The sequence below is a fragment of the Terrapene carolina genome, unplaced genomic scaffold (assembly GCF_002925995.2).
Source record: "Terrapene carolina triunguis isolate 2854851 unplaced genomic scaffold, T_m_triunguis-2.0 Scaffold53, whole genome shotgun sequence".
In the NCBI taxonomy this organism is placed as follows: Eukaryota; Metazoa; Chordata; order Testudines; family Emydidae; genus Terrapene; species Terrapene triunguis.
The window spans coordinates 7,003,459-7,019,324 of NW_020664404.1; the positions used below are offsets into that span (position 1 = coordinate 7,003,459).

The following is a 15,866-nucleotide window of genomic DNA, read 5'->3' on the forward strand; positions in this document are numbered from 1 at the left end:
GGGGTTTTAAATAAAGCAAACAACCAAAACTAGATGGTTATTTTGTGGATGGTATGGAAAGCAGTAGTATAAAGGGCTCAGGTAAGTAATAAAGTAGAATATAGCAATGTATTTTCTGGCATCTCTTCTATATTTACCATTGAGCCACATTAACTGTTCATGTGCAACATCTGTTAATTTTCTTTTCCTATTGGATGGCTTAGAGGCCTTAGGGGATAGGGCAACTTATCAATAATTTGGAGTTCTTTCAGCATTTGAGTACGTTAATTATATATCAAAGAAATAAAATGTAATTTCCAAATATTACTGCATTTTTTGAAGAAGGTACTGGACACCAAATCTTCACAGAATTGGAATTGTTACCAGAAATGTAAGGACCAATGCAAAATTTGCAAATAGTAACTTGATTTCAGTCTCTAGATCGATGAATTCATTATGAAAGAGGGGCAAATAATAAAAACACATTCAATGAAAAGTAAAAGACAAGAAGCCTGATTAACTGTCCAAAAAGTATACTAACCATAGTCAGAATAGTACTACATAAAATTTTAGAAAGTAAAAAACTATCAGAGAAGTCACTTAGGCAACAGATAAACACACTGGACCTTTCAGTTAGTTTACCTTTTTATTCTGTGAAACCATGATTCAAGATGAATCTTGAAACTGGGTTATTACAATAGAACAATCATTTGTTCTATTCAGACCAAAATTAAATTACCATCAACATTATTGACATTTTTTGGTTGCAGATATAGATTACTTACAATAGCCTGCTGCCTGGGACACTCTCTCCTCCTGCGAGAGCCCAGGAAAGCAAGCCCTCTCTTCGTCCTCTTCCGCTGACTGAAAAGATGATTTGAAGGCAGATATTTTATCCTTTAACGAGCCAACATTTTGATGTTTAAAAGGGCTGGCCTGCTAGGACATGAAAAAAATAATCCATTTATGCTCTTTAAAAAGCTGAAACTTACAAATGCTGAAGAGGAATAAGAATGTTAACACAACAGCACAAACTTAATCAAAGAGACAAATAAGTGCATCTTAAAATGGCCTTGTGTTTCACTCGGATACTGTCCCCGAGTTCTATGATGAAAAATGTAGAAAAGGATTAATCTCAAATATACTACTGCACAACAATACAGTTTGACTCTCTCTCTCTCCTACACTTGTCCCTCCAAAGCAGTTTGCCTCTGCCCGCCCCATTCACATTCATGTAAACTAAATTGTATGAGTAACAGCATCTTTCTATATTTTAGACATAACTACATACAACACTGACATTTTATAAAAAAAAAAAAAAAAAAAAAAAAAAAACCACACATCTAGAACTCCTGAATATTAAATTCCCCATAAGAAATCAACCTCCAGTTATACCTCAGAAGAAGAGGAAAGAAAAAATGGACAGTTAAAAATTTGACTTCAATGACATGTTAGAGTGATAGTCCAGTGAAATGAACACTGGACCCCAGGTCTTCAATATGGTCAGAACCTTATGATGCACACAGGCACTTTATGATGTAAAAGGATGAACTGAACATATGTGAAAAGCAACTATACCTTAAAGTGATATTACAGGATATTAACAGATATGTACATAATTATAGAAACGTTGTTTGTGACTCCATAATTAAGGCTGAGTTTTGTTTTGCGCTTAAAACAGGAATCCAGCCTCTTATGTATGAAAAAAAGTTAGCCTTTCCCAAACTAACAGCACTTTAAGTACAGAATGAATTATCTGAGACTTTAAGATCCATTACTTCATCTAGGAGTTAAAAACTGGGTTAATTAAGAAATTTAATATTTGTGCATTTTTAAAAATATGCCTTGAATAGTCTTAATACTTTGTAATTATTGCAAAAACCAAACATTACAAATCCAAGAAATTCAGGAGCTATATGTACACCTATAGGCAATCCAAAAATGTAAAGGTATGACAACACCCACGTAAGGCATTTAGCCCTGTAGTGACACTATGAGAGGAAAGAAATATGAAAAAAAAAGTGAATGATTCTTTCAAGTCAGTCTAATATAATTGGGACCACACCCACTAAAATGCCTTTGTCATAATTATACTGTTATTGCAGGGCAGAGTTGAGATTTTTTGGGCAACTTATATGTGCATCTCCATACCTTAACATGTTCCGAATTATTCTAAACGTAACCTTAATTCAGAATATCCTGGGTTTGTAATGTTGGTTTTGAGATAATTACATCATCACTGTAATATTTTTTACCTTTAGGTTTCTACTATCTACTCTCAACCTCTGCAGTATTTAAACTTGTTTTAATATTCCAATACAGAACAAAGTTTTTCAATCCAATAACTCAAACATATGTACACACTTTGAGGAAGTTTAACAAATGGGCTGTAAAGATTAAGCTGTAAAAACAGCCTCAGTCTGTTCTAAAGCAAAGTTTTTAAGTAGCCCTCATCTAACATGTTTTCCTCTAAGATTTTTTAAAAGGAGCTTCATTAACATTACTTGAGCAACAAATATACAAGGAAATAGCTAGCAAAGCCAGGGGTGGGGTATGGGAGAACAAGGAGGAATGAAGAGGGTGTTAACAGTTTTAGAAGTGTAGCTTTACCTTCACATTCTTTTAAGCTAACTCTTTTTCAATAAATAAGAATATGAGTTACTAAAATACATTTATTGGAGCCAGTTGGCCTCAACTTTAGCTCCCCACAATTCTCAGTAGGAAAAGTGTTAAGTATCATAAGTAAGTCCATTGTTATTTCTATTTTTGTTTTCTTCCTTCAGACTTGCCTTCTCTTTCCTTCAGTACAAGTTAGGCCTGGTCTACACTACAGTTAGTTTGACATAATTAGGTTGTCGTAAACTGTCTTATGTCAGTGTACACACTACAGCCTTGCTCCCACCAATGTAAGTGCCCTACTACACCGACATAATTCCACCTCCATGTTAGGACGATGCAATGTCTGCATAGACACTGCGTGCCTTACATCGGCTGTTTGCTATCTTGTCAATTTCACAGCTCTGCTGGAGCCCTCACATTCAGAAGAAAGCCTAGCTCCTGGCTCTCAGCTTGAGCTCTGGGTGTGGATCTCCCTGCCAGAGGCCTGAAGCCCCAGGAGGCTTCCCTCCCCACCCTGCTACCAGGTAGGAGGCAAGAAGCCCAATGGGCAGCTGGGCTCCAGTGGGGAGCTGAGAGCTCTGGCTCTCAGCCCCCCCTCACTGTCCCTCTTCAGTTGGTGGAAGCACTCCTGGTGAGGATACGCAGCACCAACAGGTGGGTACTGTGGACATCAGCCACCACAGCAATTACTGCGGTGACTAAGTCGACATAACATAGGTCAACTAAGACGGTAGTGTAGACATATCCTTAATCTGATTTTCTTCCTATTCAAAATCTAAACTAAAAAAAGCTTGACTATAAAAGTGAAATGGTGAACATTGTCACATTCATTCAAGATGTGAAATATCTGAAGCTGATTTCCTCCACTAGCCATATTGCACAACTCTGAAAAAAATTCCCACCTTTGTGAAAGGGTCTTCGGTTCTGTTCCTCCTTTGTTGGGCAAGATATCGAATAAGGCTATTATTTTCAGGGGAACCCCGTACTCCAATTGTAGATCTGCGCCTAAGTTTTAAAGCCATGGATTTCCCTGAAATGAAAACAATGCAAGAAGAAAAACACAATGAAGCTTCAGGAGAACACTTACAAGTCTGTTAAAATAGCAGGGAAATTGTACAACACCTACATTTTTGTAATAGAAGCAAAGTTTTATATTTGCAATGTTGTCTTCATTAGAAGGAAAAATAAAACAGCAAGCATTTGAAACCTCTCTCTCTCTCTCTCTCCAGAAAGCATAAAGCAGTTTCCTCTCTGGATAAAAATGAGTTATCAGGCAAACAGTACTGCGATGCAGAAAGTTAGGGAGACCAAGAAAAGGTCTTCACAGAAAGTAAAAACAAAAAGGCTTAAAGGAAAAACTTCCTCAAATCAATCCTTGGTGTCCCTTTCCTTGGCAGCATGAACGTTCTTACACTCAACACTTCTCCAGAGTACAAGACCCAGGAGATAGAAAGTTAATGCTGCAATGATCAACATAAGCTTTCACAGAAAGTTCTGCTGGAATTTCCACAGGGTTTGGGGCTAAGAGTGGGAGAGAATTGTGCCATGAAAGACTACCCTCCCTCAGCTCTCTAGCATGGGAGTGGGGAGGGGGGACGGGGACAACAACCCATACATCCCCAAACTGAGGCCTAACACTGTTTGTTTCCCTGGGGGGAACCATATTGACAGTTCCTAGATAGGTTACTAAACATGTTTAACATCCTGCTTTGCACTTTTGTGCCTTTAAACAGGGACAGTGGAAAATTGTAATGTTAATGTAGCTAGAATATATAAAAGGCTGTGCAGTGGAATAATCACCATTACTTTACCCCAGTGCAAAATGATCATAATTTGTATTTCAAGAAGCTCTACTTACGGATTGTGAAATTGCACACTTAGTTGTACTTATGAGTCTGTGCCACTGACAGAAACATCAAAATTTGGCTATAAAGCACATGGGATGAAGAAAATTCCCTATGTTACTTTTGCAAAATTTCCTCCAGCTGATCCTATTCCCATGATCTCATGTTGGCTGAACACAGCTCTAGGAAGTCAGAGTATTTCCCCTCTACCCAAGAAAACATATGATTAATAGGAAATTACTCTATATGCCAAGTACGGTGAATGTTGGACAATTCCTCACAATTTTTCTCTCCTGCACTATTTCCAACTCACTCTTATAAAACCTGTATCTGTTATTACCAGAAATGCCCATTATGTCGTATTACTCTGTGAATGAAACTGACATCCACCCAATCAGATAAACCATTCAGAAAATAAATCATTTTGCCATTTTACATGGGCATATCAATATTTTATATTGAACTCAGCATATCTGCATTATGGGTGTCTTATGCTGTGAGAAGCCAATTCTGTTGCCTATTTCAACAGTATTTCCAGCTACGTCAGCAATCTTGGGATTTTTATAACAACTTTGTTTTGTTTTAATTTTTTTAAATAGATGGATTTCATCATAAATTAACACCCTCAGATTTCAAATAAGTTCTCTTGACAGCTTCCACCCACCACATTTCAATTCAATTTAAGAGCATTTTTCATTTAAAAGTGGTCTCAAATGCCCTGAAATCTTCTGAAGATGGATTCATGTCCACCATTAAATATTTAAGGGAATGTAAATTATGCAAGATACCAGATGTGTTCTCACTCACATATGAAGCACAATATTTTGAAGTTTTCATTTTTAGAGTCACCTTATCAACCCTTACCTACAGATGGCTTAGCAGTAAAAGACTCTGGAGTAATCCCAAATTCAGCTATTGTTACACTAGCAAAATCAATAGGTTTCTTCATTAGTTTCTCCGATGTTCCACAATTAGGTTTTACATCTGCTTCACTTTTGTTTGGCGTCAGATAGCTTGCAGCACCCAAAAATGTAGGTCTGCCTTCTGAAAAAGGACTTTGCAGTTTGTCTAATGTCAAAAAGGACAAGGAAGGTTCAAGTAAGTTTCCTGTTTGTTTAACAGAAAGGCTTTCATTAACTGTCAGTTTACTATCATCGTTACTACTCTGATATGATTTTCTCCCCACATATTTATTGCATTTCACTCTGGGTTTCTGCACATTTGTGGGGCTCCTGCCATTTAAATTTTCCATTTCTGAAACCTTTGTGCTTTTTGATTCATCCACTCTGACAATCTTGTCTTTTGAAACAGGCATAGACGAAATATCTCTATCTTCTTCAATAATTCCTTCCATATTTTCTTTGACGTCAGCAACGGTGTTTATAATTTGTCTAGATTGTCTGCGCATAGTCAGTGCTGTATTCTGAGCTTCCAAAAAACACAATCAGTCTTGTTGTTCTCTTGTAATCACGGCTCTGTCAGTAAGAACATGTTTATGTTTTTTTGTAAAAGCAACAGCCACAACATGCAGACATTGTAAAGTTGTTAGAAGATGCAGCTGGCCTTCCTATGGAGGCAAGTATGAAATGTTAGCTATGAAGTTTATTGTAAATATCAGATATTATATGCACAGTATTCTGAAGTATGTGGATGTCTATATTAAACACACACACACAAAACTATGCTAACGCAATATTAGGGTGGAGATTTCCAAATCACCAAAGTCAGAAATGTCAAGCCCCCTCCCAATCTATTTTAAAATCTTGCCCCTTGTGCATAGTTTTTTGTGTTAATACTACAGAGTGACTATTTTAATGTGCAGTAGAGTTCTGGTTTATATAAATGTCACTACTTAGATTTTTTTTTTGAGACTTTGAAATCTCGAGTCACAGATCTTGCATTTAGTTTTGTCACACTGAAATAAATGTTAGACTTAAGTGTGTAGAACTATAGATATGATCGCATTGGAGCTCTGAAGCTTAATTTGTGGCACTTATCACACACTGAATACTAGATGCATTTATTTCAATGTATGATTGAGAGTTAAATGTCTTCTCCCACACATACACAATTAAGCATTCAAACATACACTTGGCCAAGATTTTCAAAAAGTGAATGCCTAAAGTTAACTTCTTAAGTCTGTATTTTGGTCTGATTTTACAGAAGTGCAGAGCACCCACAACTCCCACTGACTTCAAGATCTATTGGGAGTTCAACCAGTCATACATTGTAAAAGGGCTGCACTACTAAAACTTGCACTGCACAGTCTAGAATCCCAATTATCTTTTGGCAGATATTGACAACACCACACAAACAAGAAAGTGAGTACCAGCTAGCACATTCATTAGGGAAATCTCCAACTTCTGAGATAATGTTCATCTAAAGCATAACAGGACAAATCAGTTTGCTTATTTAAATAAAAAGAAAACATTCTACCATCCAAAGTAGGGTAATAGGATAGTGTCAAGTTAAACAGAACAAAAAAATAAACAACCCAAAATTAAGCCCAGTATAGCACAAGCATATAGTCTATAGCATCATAACAATGCTTAATTAAGCTATGTCACAATGTGACTGACTATTATTACAAGAACATTGCAAAGTAACTAATGTTACAGCCCTTCATTATCAAAGCAGCCCCTCCCACTTTGAAAAGCGGAAAACTGCTTTGGTACATGGCATAAGTAATGTGAGGAAAAAGCCGAGATTGTAGAGTATTAAGGGTAGGGCGTTACTTTAAAAATAACAGATGCTTTTAAAGAAAAAAAGCCTGCTGCACCATGCTGTGCACGTGGGTTTGCTTGACAACCACACAATCTGGTCCTTCCTTCCACGTACCTACTTCTAATTGTTTTATTGTCCCCTTTGTTGTGCTAACATCTGAAGTTAGATTGGAAGCTTTTGGGGATACAGGAGGTGTCTGGCATATGACTGGGCAACATAAAGAAACGGAAGGTGACGGGGATGGGTAGAAAAGAGGAGAGGGGAACGTTTGTTGGACAGGCTAGAAGCTTCACACCTGCTGGTGCACGTTCCTCCCCCCACCCAAAGGAGGTGCAGTGGGGGCCGCAAAGAGAAAGGCAACTAGACTGCACTGGTTCTCAGTGGTGTCACTGGAGAGTGTAGCAGAAGCTGACAAAAAGGCCCTGCGGGGGAAGGCGAGACGGCTCCGGGAGGGGCAGCGGAGAAGAGCCCCAGTGCCCAAGGGTCTATCAAACAATCCCCCCCATCCTCCCTTTCATATCCCCCCTCTACCCCCCAGCACCCCTCCCTCTCTCATATCCCCCACCTCACCCACAGCGGTTCCCGAATCCAGGACGATCCGGCCGAGGAGAAAACTACGGCTGACGGGCTGGACCCGCCTCTTCATTCAAACTCATTCCAAGCCCTGCACATGCGTATTCTTCCGCAGGGTCAACCCGCCCCGCACCGAGAGCCGCTCTCCCTCCTAGCCGCATCAACTTGCGCACATGCCATCCAAACCAGTGGGGTGGCAGGAAGAAGGCCACCTCCGGCAGGTTTAGGGGCTCAGATAATCTCTGAGAACCTCTGCGAGGGACAGGACTATTTTCCCTGCAGCGAGTCCCGGCAGCGCGCAGGAAACACAGCTTCGACGCGATTGGATAGCGTATTAATTTTGAAATACAACCCATTAAACGGCCGGTCCAGCCCCACGTGACACACGCTAGCCAATCAGAAGTCTAGGGAGTAATTTTTCATGCTGTTTGGCCATCACCAGTGACGCCCTGCCCTTCTCAAGCCCCCTCGCTCTTAGAGCTCTGATTGGCCAAAACCGGGACCCCGCCCCCCCCGAAGCAGAACGTTCCCCCCTGTCAATCCTCCCTGCCTAACCTCCACACCTGCATGGAGGAACGCCCCTCCCTTGTCTGCCTCCCATTGGGCAAGAGGAGTGGGAGTGGGTCTCTGATTGGGGCTGGGCTATGTCAGTCAGAGGTGCTCGCTTCCGGGTTTGGCGGCGACGTACCGTGGCCTCAGGAGCGCTGGTAGCATGAGGCGGGTCACCCTGTTCGTTAATGGCACCCCCAAGAACGGGAAGGTGAGGGGGGGCCTGGCGAAGGGGGGAGGGGCTCTGAGGTGAAGTGGGTGGGGCTGGGGGAGGTGGAAGGAGGGATCTGACCCTGGGGAGATGGGGGGCGCTTGGAGGCGGGGTGGAGCTCGAGGGCAGGGGAGATTTGGGGGACGGGAATTTGAGGGGGAGTTAAGGGTGGAGCTTGGGGAGGGGGTGGAGTATGAAGGGTATTGGGGGGGGTGAAGGACAGAGGAGCTGTCAGGGGTAGCGGGGCTAGGAGGGGAAATAGGGAGGGGATGCCACTGGTGCCCTGTGCGTATGTGAACACTGAATGCTCTTTGGTTGTATGTATTTATTTTTGTGGGTGTCACAGGTTTGTGGATGTGAATTTTTGCAGGTACAAATGACTTACAGTTAGGGTTGCCAGGACAACCCTCCAGGACTGTCCTGAAGTCTCCAGGAATTAAAGTTTAATCTTTAGTTTAAGGCCTTGGCTACACTGGCGCTGTACAGCGCTGCAACTTACTGCGCTCAGGGGTGTGAAAACACCCCCCCTCCCCCGAGCGCAGCGAGTACAGCGCTGTAAAGCGCCAGTGTAATCAGAGCCTGCAGCGCTGCAAGCTATTCCCCTCGGAGAGGTGGAGTACCTACAGCGCTGCGAGAGAGCTCTCGCAGCGCTGGCGGCGCGACTACACTCGCGCTTCCGCGGCAGCGCTGGGAAGTCCTGAGTGTAGCCAAGGCCTAAGACAGGGGTCGGCAACCTTTCAGAAGCAGTGTGCCGAGTCTTCATTTATTCACTCTAATTTAAGGTTTCGTGTGCCAGTCATACATTTTAACGTTTTTAGAAGGTCTCTTTCTATAAATCTATAATCTACAACTAAACTATTGTATGTAAAGTAAATAAGGTTTTAAAAATGTTTAAGAAGCTTCGTTTAAAATTAAATTTTATATAATATCTTAAAACATTTAAATAATAAGTATATTATTGAATCCATGAGTCTCTATCAAAAACTTTGAGTTAAAGTCTACATTTCCATATAAAAGAAAGAGTCGAGGGAAAACCATGTGACTTTTGAGGTCAAACTTTATAAGTGTGGCACAGTAGGTTAGCCTAAGTAACTTAGGAGACTGTCTGATTTTCAAAATACTTAGGCATGTAGGAATTTAAGTGCCACTCTCTTTCACTTAAGCATATTTGAAAACTTTCCTAGACTGACCTGAAATAATCAGCTTAATTCACTGACTACAGTTAATCTCTCTGTTTACTTAGTCATTTAGTTGTAAATATGAAACATTTTTTGATGAGGTTTATGCGTCCAAAACATTTAAGGCTGTTTTGTTTAATAAAAACAAATTGTATATGCTGTTTTGTGTGTTTGTTTAAATTCCAGTTACCATACTAATACAGCTTGACACAAGTAATGAGCAAAAATTTAACCATCTAGTAAATAAGCAATATATCATTCACCATTTTCTAATATACTAAAAATGTACAATTAGTAAGAATCTGAAAATATGCTATATACCGTAATTCCTCAAATAAATGTATATAGTTATAATGTATCCTCCGAGGTAGCAAAAAGATGTGCCAGTTTTAGTGTAAAGGCTCTATTTAGATGTAAATAACCATGAAAACATGTTGATCTTAACCAAGGAGAGGACTATGTTTTTAGAAAATAACTGAAGTACAAATGGAAAAGTTGATTAAAATTGATGATTTAAATCGAGGCTTTCCACTTGGTGATTTAAACAATGATTTAAATAAATCCACCCTGTTTAAGTACCATGAGGTTGCTGATGATGGAGGATGGGTTTTCAAATCTGTCTATAAAGGTGGATTTTTTTTTTTTTAGGCACAGCAGTCGGTATGCACAAATTTTGTGTGAATGACTTAAGCCCTGCTAACTTGTTTGTAGCTGTTGAGGTGGGGGGAAAAATACTGCAGGGTTGTGTGGGTAGACATGTTGCAATAAATCTACAGGCATATATCTGGGGTAGTCATGTTTTGAAAAATTTCCCTCGGTCTCCCAGTGTAGTCTGATTGTAATACTAGTATATAATAGTCGTAGTAATAGTTCTTTTACTTCTAAAATCTCTGGCCCTGCAGAGACGTTATAACCAAAACAGCAATTAAAACTCTTAAGACAATATATAAACTTAATAGTGTCTGTGTATGAATCATATTTACCTGAAGGGAATTGTTCTATAAATATCCTTCTATTATACACACAAGGGAATTGCCTTCAACCTCTGGTGAAATCTCTAATTGTTATTAGACCCTTAATTTTCTTCTCCCTGCCTCCAATACACGATCCCTCTTTCCTTCCCTCCCTCAAACAAGGAAGTTCAAGCTTTTTTAAGTTTTATTCAATTTTTATAGTGTTAAGAATAAGATGTTACACTATTAAAATTAAGAAATGAATGACTTATTTATAGAGATGCTAGAATTTCGGTGCACTTTGTTAAGGATCTATTACTATGTACTTGTTATGTGTAATAAACTTCAGCCTCAGCTGCAGCAATTCCTTTTCATGGCTTGGAGACTGAATTATCTTTTCATTCTCTAGAGTGGGTCCCTCTAGGATAGGTTTGGGACACATGGGCAGGACAGGATGGGGGAAACTTTGCATTGCTGTCCATCCTATACCAGTTCTATGGGTAGAATATAGTAATTCAGTATCTGGGGCTAGCCTCTTTCAAGAACATCTGCATTTGCCCGATTTTCCACTGATCCTCTCTGTTATGGCCTAGTCCTACTTCTATTGAAGTCCATGGGAATGGGATTGAGCTCATTAAGAGTGAGCATATGTAAAGTATTCACTAACTTTTCTTTTGGTGCGGGGGAGAATTCCTTGGTTCCATGTGTTTAAAGTCACATTCACATTGTCATTGTTAATGCAGGTCCTGCTCTGTTCCTTCTAGTTTGCAGTGACAGGTCTGTAAATTAAAGTCTGCAGGCTGCTTATGGTTCTGTTTTTATAAATAGCCATCTAAGGCTGGATTGGCCTTTAGCCCAAAATTTAATGTAGTGTTGGTTTAATGTGAGATATTTCCTCTATTGGGGGGTGGGGAGATATGCATGCACTTTCAATAATGGACTCTGTGATGGCCTGTCTTTTCCATCTCTAACTACCATGATATATCTAAACTTTCAGTTATCTGCTAACAAATGATCTTAAACTTTACTCACTGAGTCTTCTGAAATAATCTCTGAAGGAGGAGAGTGGCTCAGTTCTCAAGGCTTAGCCGGTGTACAAATCTTAAAAAGAAATGATGACCAACTGTCCGGTATTAAAATCTGTTCCACCTTGTATTTAGCTGTGACACTCTAAGTACCTTTCCAAGATCTGAAGAAGAGCTGTGTGTAAGCTCAAAAGCTTGTCTCTTTCACCAACAAAAGTTGTTCCAATAAAATATATTACCTCACCCACCTGGTCTTTCTAGGTCTTACTAAACATAGCTCCTTTTCCCATTCTGCCTTAGATCATAGCTCATGAGTTATTTAACTGGAATGACAGAACTGACTTAATCTTCACTGCTGCAATGGAAAGCTATGTTAGAGAGCTCTGGAACAGAACAAATGAGCAATATTTAGCTTTCAACTAAATAAACAATCAGTATATAAAAACACTTGCAATATTGGTGGTCCTTTCACTGTTTATTGCCACTTCACCAAATTCAGTCCTGGAGTAACCAGATTCAAGTCATTTGATTTCAGTGGAGTTAAGCTCACTTACATTGGGGCTCAGTTTGGCCCATCATCCCCTCCTTGAAACCCTTAGTTGACTTTCTCTGTGAGCAGCAGGATGCCTGGCATCCCCGGTCCTGTGGGAAAAGTTATTAAATTGCTGCTTTCTTAGCCGAGACCAGTAGGGCTGTATAAATTGACCAGTACGGAGATATTGCAGCAAGAAGTGCTTCTACAATACTGTGCATCTAATATTCTTTCAGCAGCTATCTTCATATTTTCTCCATTTATGCACATAAAAGCAATAGTCTTATAAATGTCACCATTTGTTTCCTTTTCTGCTTTCTTGAAACTTCATTTATTGTCTGCCCTTCACCCTCCCCTCCCGCAAACGCACATGCACATTTCTTTTGTCCTTCACCATATTTTTAGATTTTATTAGGGTGAGGTTTTTTGGTCTCAGTCCAGTGAGGATCAATTATATAGTAGATTTCCCCTCACCCTCCTCACTTTTTGACAGCTCTTTCCGTTCCCTTTTTTCTCATCCTAACAAAAATAGGCAGTGTGGTGATTAGGAAGAGGCACTGAGACCATAAATAATGCATTGCTTTGGAACTGGCTAAGCTTGTTCTGACACACAACAAAATTGGTGCTTGTCTTGTACCTTGAGCAGTACTCCGTTCTCCCAGTCTGCATTTTGTGGAGATTCTGACTTTAGGGACCTTCTCAAGGCCCTGATATCATTAAACACCTGACATTTCAAGTGACTGGGAAAGGGGAGATGGAGAAATAGAATGGAAAAGAAATCCTCAGCTATTACAGCATTTTAATGCTCCAATTTTTTTTTGAGTAAATGCCACTAACAGAGTTGATTCTGTTTCTGCTATTCCAGTCTGTTGCTAGGGTTGGTTATGATAGCACCCCCAGTCTTAACACTTGACAAATGGGAACAATTGGATCACTGTGGTTTCTGCTAGGTCTTATACATATGGTACATCTGCCAAAGTCAGAAGTTTGGTTACGGCTGCAGTAAGTGGCTGGGCTGGTGCTCTCATTGAGGAGTGTGACATCAATAATTGGTTATTGCACTACTTGGCTTCAGAATATTTAAACAGTAACTTAGTGAAAACAAATCAAGGTGGGAGGAACTATGTCAGCATTGTGTTTTGTCTAACAATACCTTGCATTTCTAAAATTCTTGGCACTTGTATAGCAATTCATGTGGTCAGCACGCTGCACAAGGAATAACTGGCTATTCCTCCCGGAGAGGTAAGGAAGTAATAGACTTCCTACTTTGCATATGGGCAAACTGACATACAAAAGTTGTTATTCGCCTGCGGCAATACACAGAGCCAAAGGCAGATCTCCTGGTCATCCTTATCACTTTATTATTTATGCTTCCCACCCCCAATAACTAATGTGTGGCATAAAGTAGTTGGTCACTTTATGATGGGAGGAGGAATTTTGCTGAGGGAGATGGTGCTGCTACAGAATTTACATGTAGTTCACTGTCAACTTTCCTGAACCTGTTTTGCGCTGATTACAGCCATCGTTATTTGTCCAAGCAGACAAATAAGGATTGCTGTAATCAGTGCAAAAAAGATGGAGCAAGGCATGGAGTGACCTGTGGTCTCCAATGGACATGCTTATTACCGATGAATGACCACAGGCTACACTGTTCAATTCCATATACTGCCTTTGGATCATGGGCTGATATTTGGCAATGCCTGGTAATTTAAAAAGAAAAATCAGTGTCCATGTTGTGACACACATCAACAAACTAGTTCCTCTTTTGGTACAAAAAATAGAGATCTGTTGAATGATAGAGCATAGTGCCAGTTTGCTTAAAAGTTATGCTATTTTTGAGAGCTTAGTAACATTATTACGTGTCCACAGATTCTTATTTTTGTTTTTACACAATGTGTAATTAACCTCTTGAACTTGTTGCTACAAGGTACTGTTGAGACCAAGAGCTTAGGATTCAAGAAAGGCTTGCACATTTATATGGACAATGAGAACATCTAAAATTAAGTTAATATATATATTTTTATAAGGGGATATAAACCCTCAAGATTTAGGCCACAAATCAACCACTATGTGATGGGGGTTAGGAAATGCTCGTGAGTAGGTCGTTCTAAATTGCTCACTAGTTTATTGAACTTTCCCTTTGAGCATCTGGTACTGGCTACTTTCAGAATGGACTTGATGTATCACTGGCCTGATCCGGCATGACACTTCTTATGTTCCCAGTTGTAAACACTTCGATACTCTGGAGGCTTCCCCCCACACCCTTGGCTGTTTATTCTTGGGGACTTTCTGTGTGTTTTGTTTTAAAGAAATTTTGCAGTAATTTCATGAGCAGTAGAATGGAGAGAGAATTAGAGGGATTTAAAATAAGAGGCTTAAGTCCTACTAGATAGAGTAGGATTCTAATCATCATTGTACATTCAATAAAAGATGTTTTTAAAAAATCCTTTAATGCTCAAGGTATTTCTTAGTTATTATAAAGACACAACCAAAGCAAACTTTAAAACTTTCAACTCATTAGAGAGGGCCATTAGATTGTGGCATGGGGGCTTGTTGTTTTCCCCCCCCCCCTTCATATTAAATGTAGCTAATGCGTGTTCTTCTTTTAAAAACAGTAGTTTAAATGTCCAGAAAAATTATCCACATATGGTATCTGCAGCACTAAATTACCTGTCTTCTGTTTATAGGTGGTGGCTGTTTATGGGACATTATCAGATTTGCTGTCTGTGGCTAGTAATAAGCTTGGAATAAAAGCGACCAGTGTGTACAATGGGAAAGGTGGACTCATTGATGATATCGCATTGATTAGGTAATGTTTGTCCAAACAAAAGCTAACTTAATTGATATGGATACTGATATGCTGTTGTATGAAAATATATGAAGAAAGTGCTACAGAAGCCATTCAAAAAGCAGTTTGTGTAGATACTGGTTAGAAAACTTAGGGCTGTCCTCCGGGATCTTCAATAACTAGACTTTAATAACCTACCTCTAACAGTGGTCAATACCTGATGCTTTAGAGGAAAGCAAATCCCATCACAAGTGCCCCTGGTCAGTTATGAAATGCTGCATGACTCTGTGGATTCCATCCTGAACCTTGTTTGAAGTCATTTTATGCCCTGAAGCAAGAGAGAGTTAACATTTTCCCCCTTTAGCATTCTCCTATCTACAGGTCATCTTATGTTTTAATTTGCCAAAACAGAAATGCTATGATATCATAGCCAAAGTGTTGTTTTGTTTTAATTTTGAGGAGAAATTAAACTGCTTGTATAAGTTAAATGTCATGACATTTAACACCTATTTGAATTGTTATACAGAAATGTGCATACTAAAGGGATATCAATGCACGGAGCACGTATGTGGCTTAATCCTTCAGCCCTTCCATCTGTGAATTACATGTGTGAGGGTTGGAGGATTGGGCATTTAAAACTGTAAGACTGTATTTACTTCAGACAAGAGAGAACAGATACTATACATTTTACAGGAGATACAACTAATGAACTGAACTAAACTTGCTAAGTAACAGAGGACTTGATTCTTGCCTGGCTTACATTGGTGTAAATTGGGAGTATCTCCATTGAAATTAAGTGTTACACTTATAAAATCAATGGGAGATCAGAATTGGATGCTAAGACTCTAAGTAAATGATAATCAATTTCCATTGCCTCAAACTGATTGGGAA

The 15,866-nt window shown here is 39.6% G+C and overlaps 2 protein-coding genes across 2 annotated transcripts in view; one reads left to right on the top strand and one right to left on the bottom strand.

Moving 5' to 3' along the window:
* Nucleotides 1-5,997, bottom strand: part of CDCA2 (cell division cycle associated 2) — a 31,977-nt gene extending 25,980 nt beyond the window's left edge. Inside the window, exons 1-3 of the mRNA XM_029912915.1 lie at nucleotides 5,307-5,997; nucleotides 3,501-3,628; nucleotides 765-915 (exon numbers count right to left, since the gene is read on the bottom strand). Coding sequence (XP_029768775.1) covers nucleotides 765-915; nucleotides 3,501-3,628; nucleotides 5,307-5,850 — 823 coding nt within the window. The 5' untranslated portion in view covers nucleotides 5,851-5,997. The remainder of the gene's footprint in view (nucleotides 1-764; nucleotides 916-3,500; nucleotides 3,629-5,306) is intronic.
* A 2,425-nt stretch (nucleotides 5,998-8,422) lies between these two features.
* KCTD9 (potassium channel tetramerization domain containing 9) overlaps nucleotides 8,423-15,866 on the top strand; it is a 14,895-nt gene continuing 7,451 nt past the window's right edge. The window contains exons 1-2 of the mRNA XM_024212153.3: nucleotides 8,423-8,499; nucleotides 14,875-14,996. Of these exons, the coding sequence (XP_024067921.1) occupies nucleotides 8,452-8,499; nucleotides 14,875-14,996 (170 nt within the window). The 5' untranslated portion in view covers nucleotides 8,423-8,451. The remainder of the gene's footprint in view (nucleotides 8,500-14,874; nucleotides 14,997-15,866) is intronic.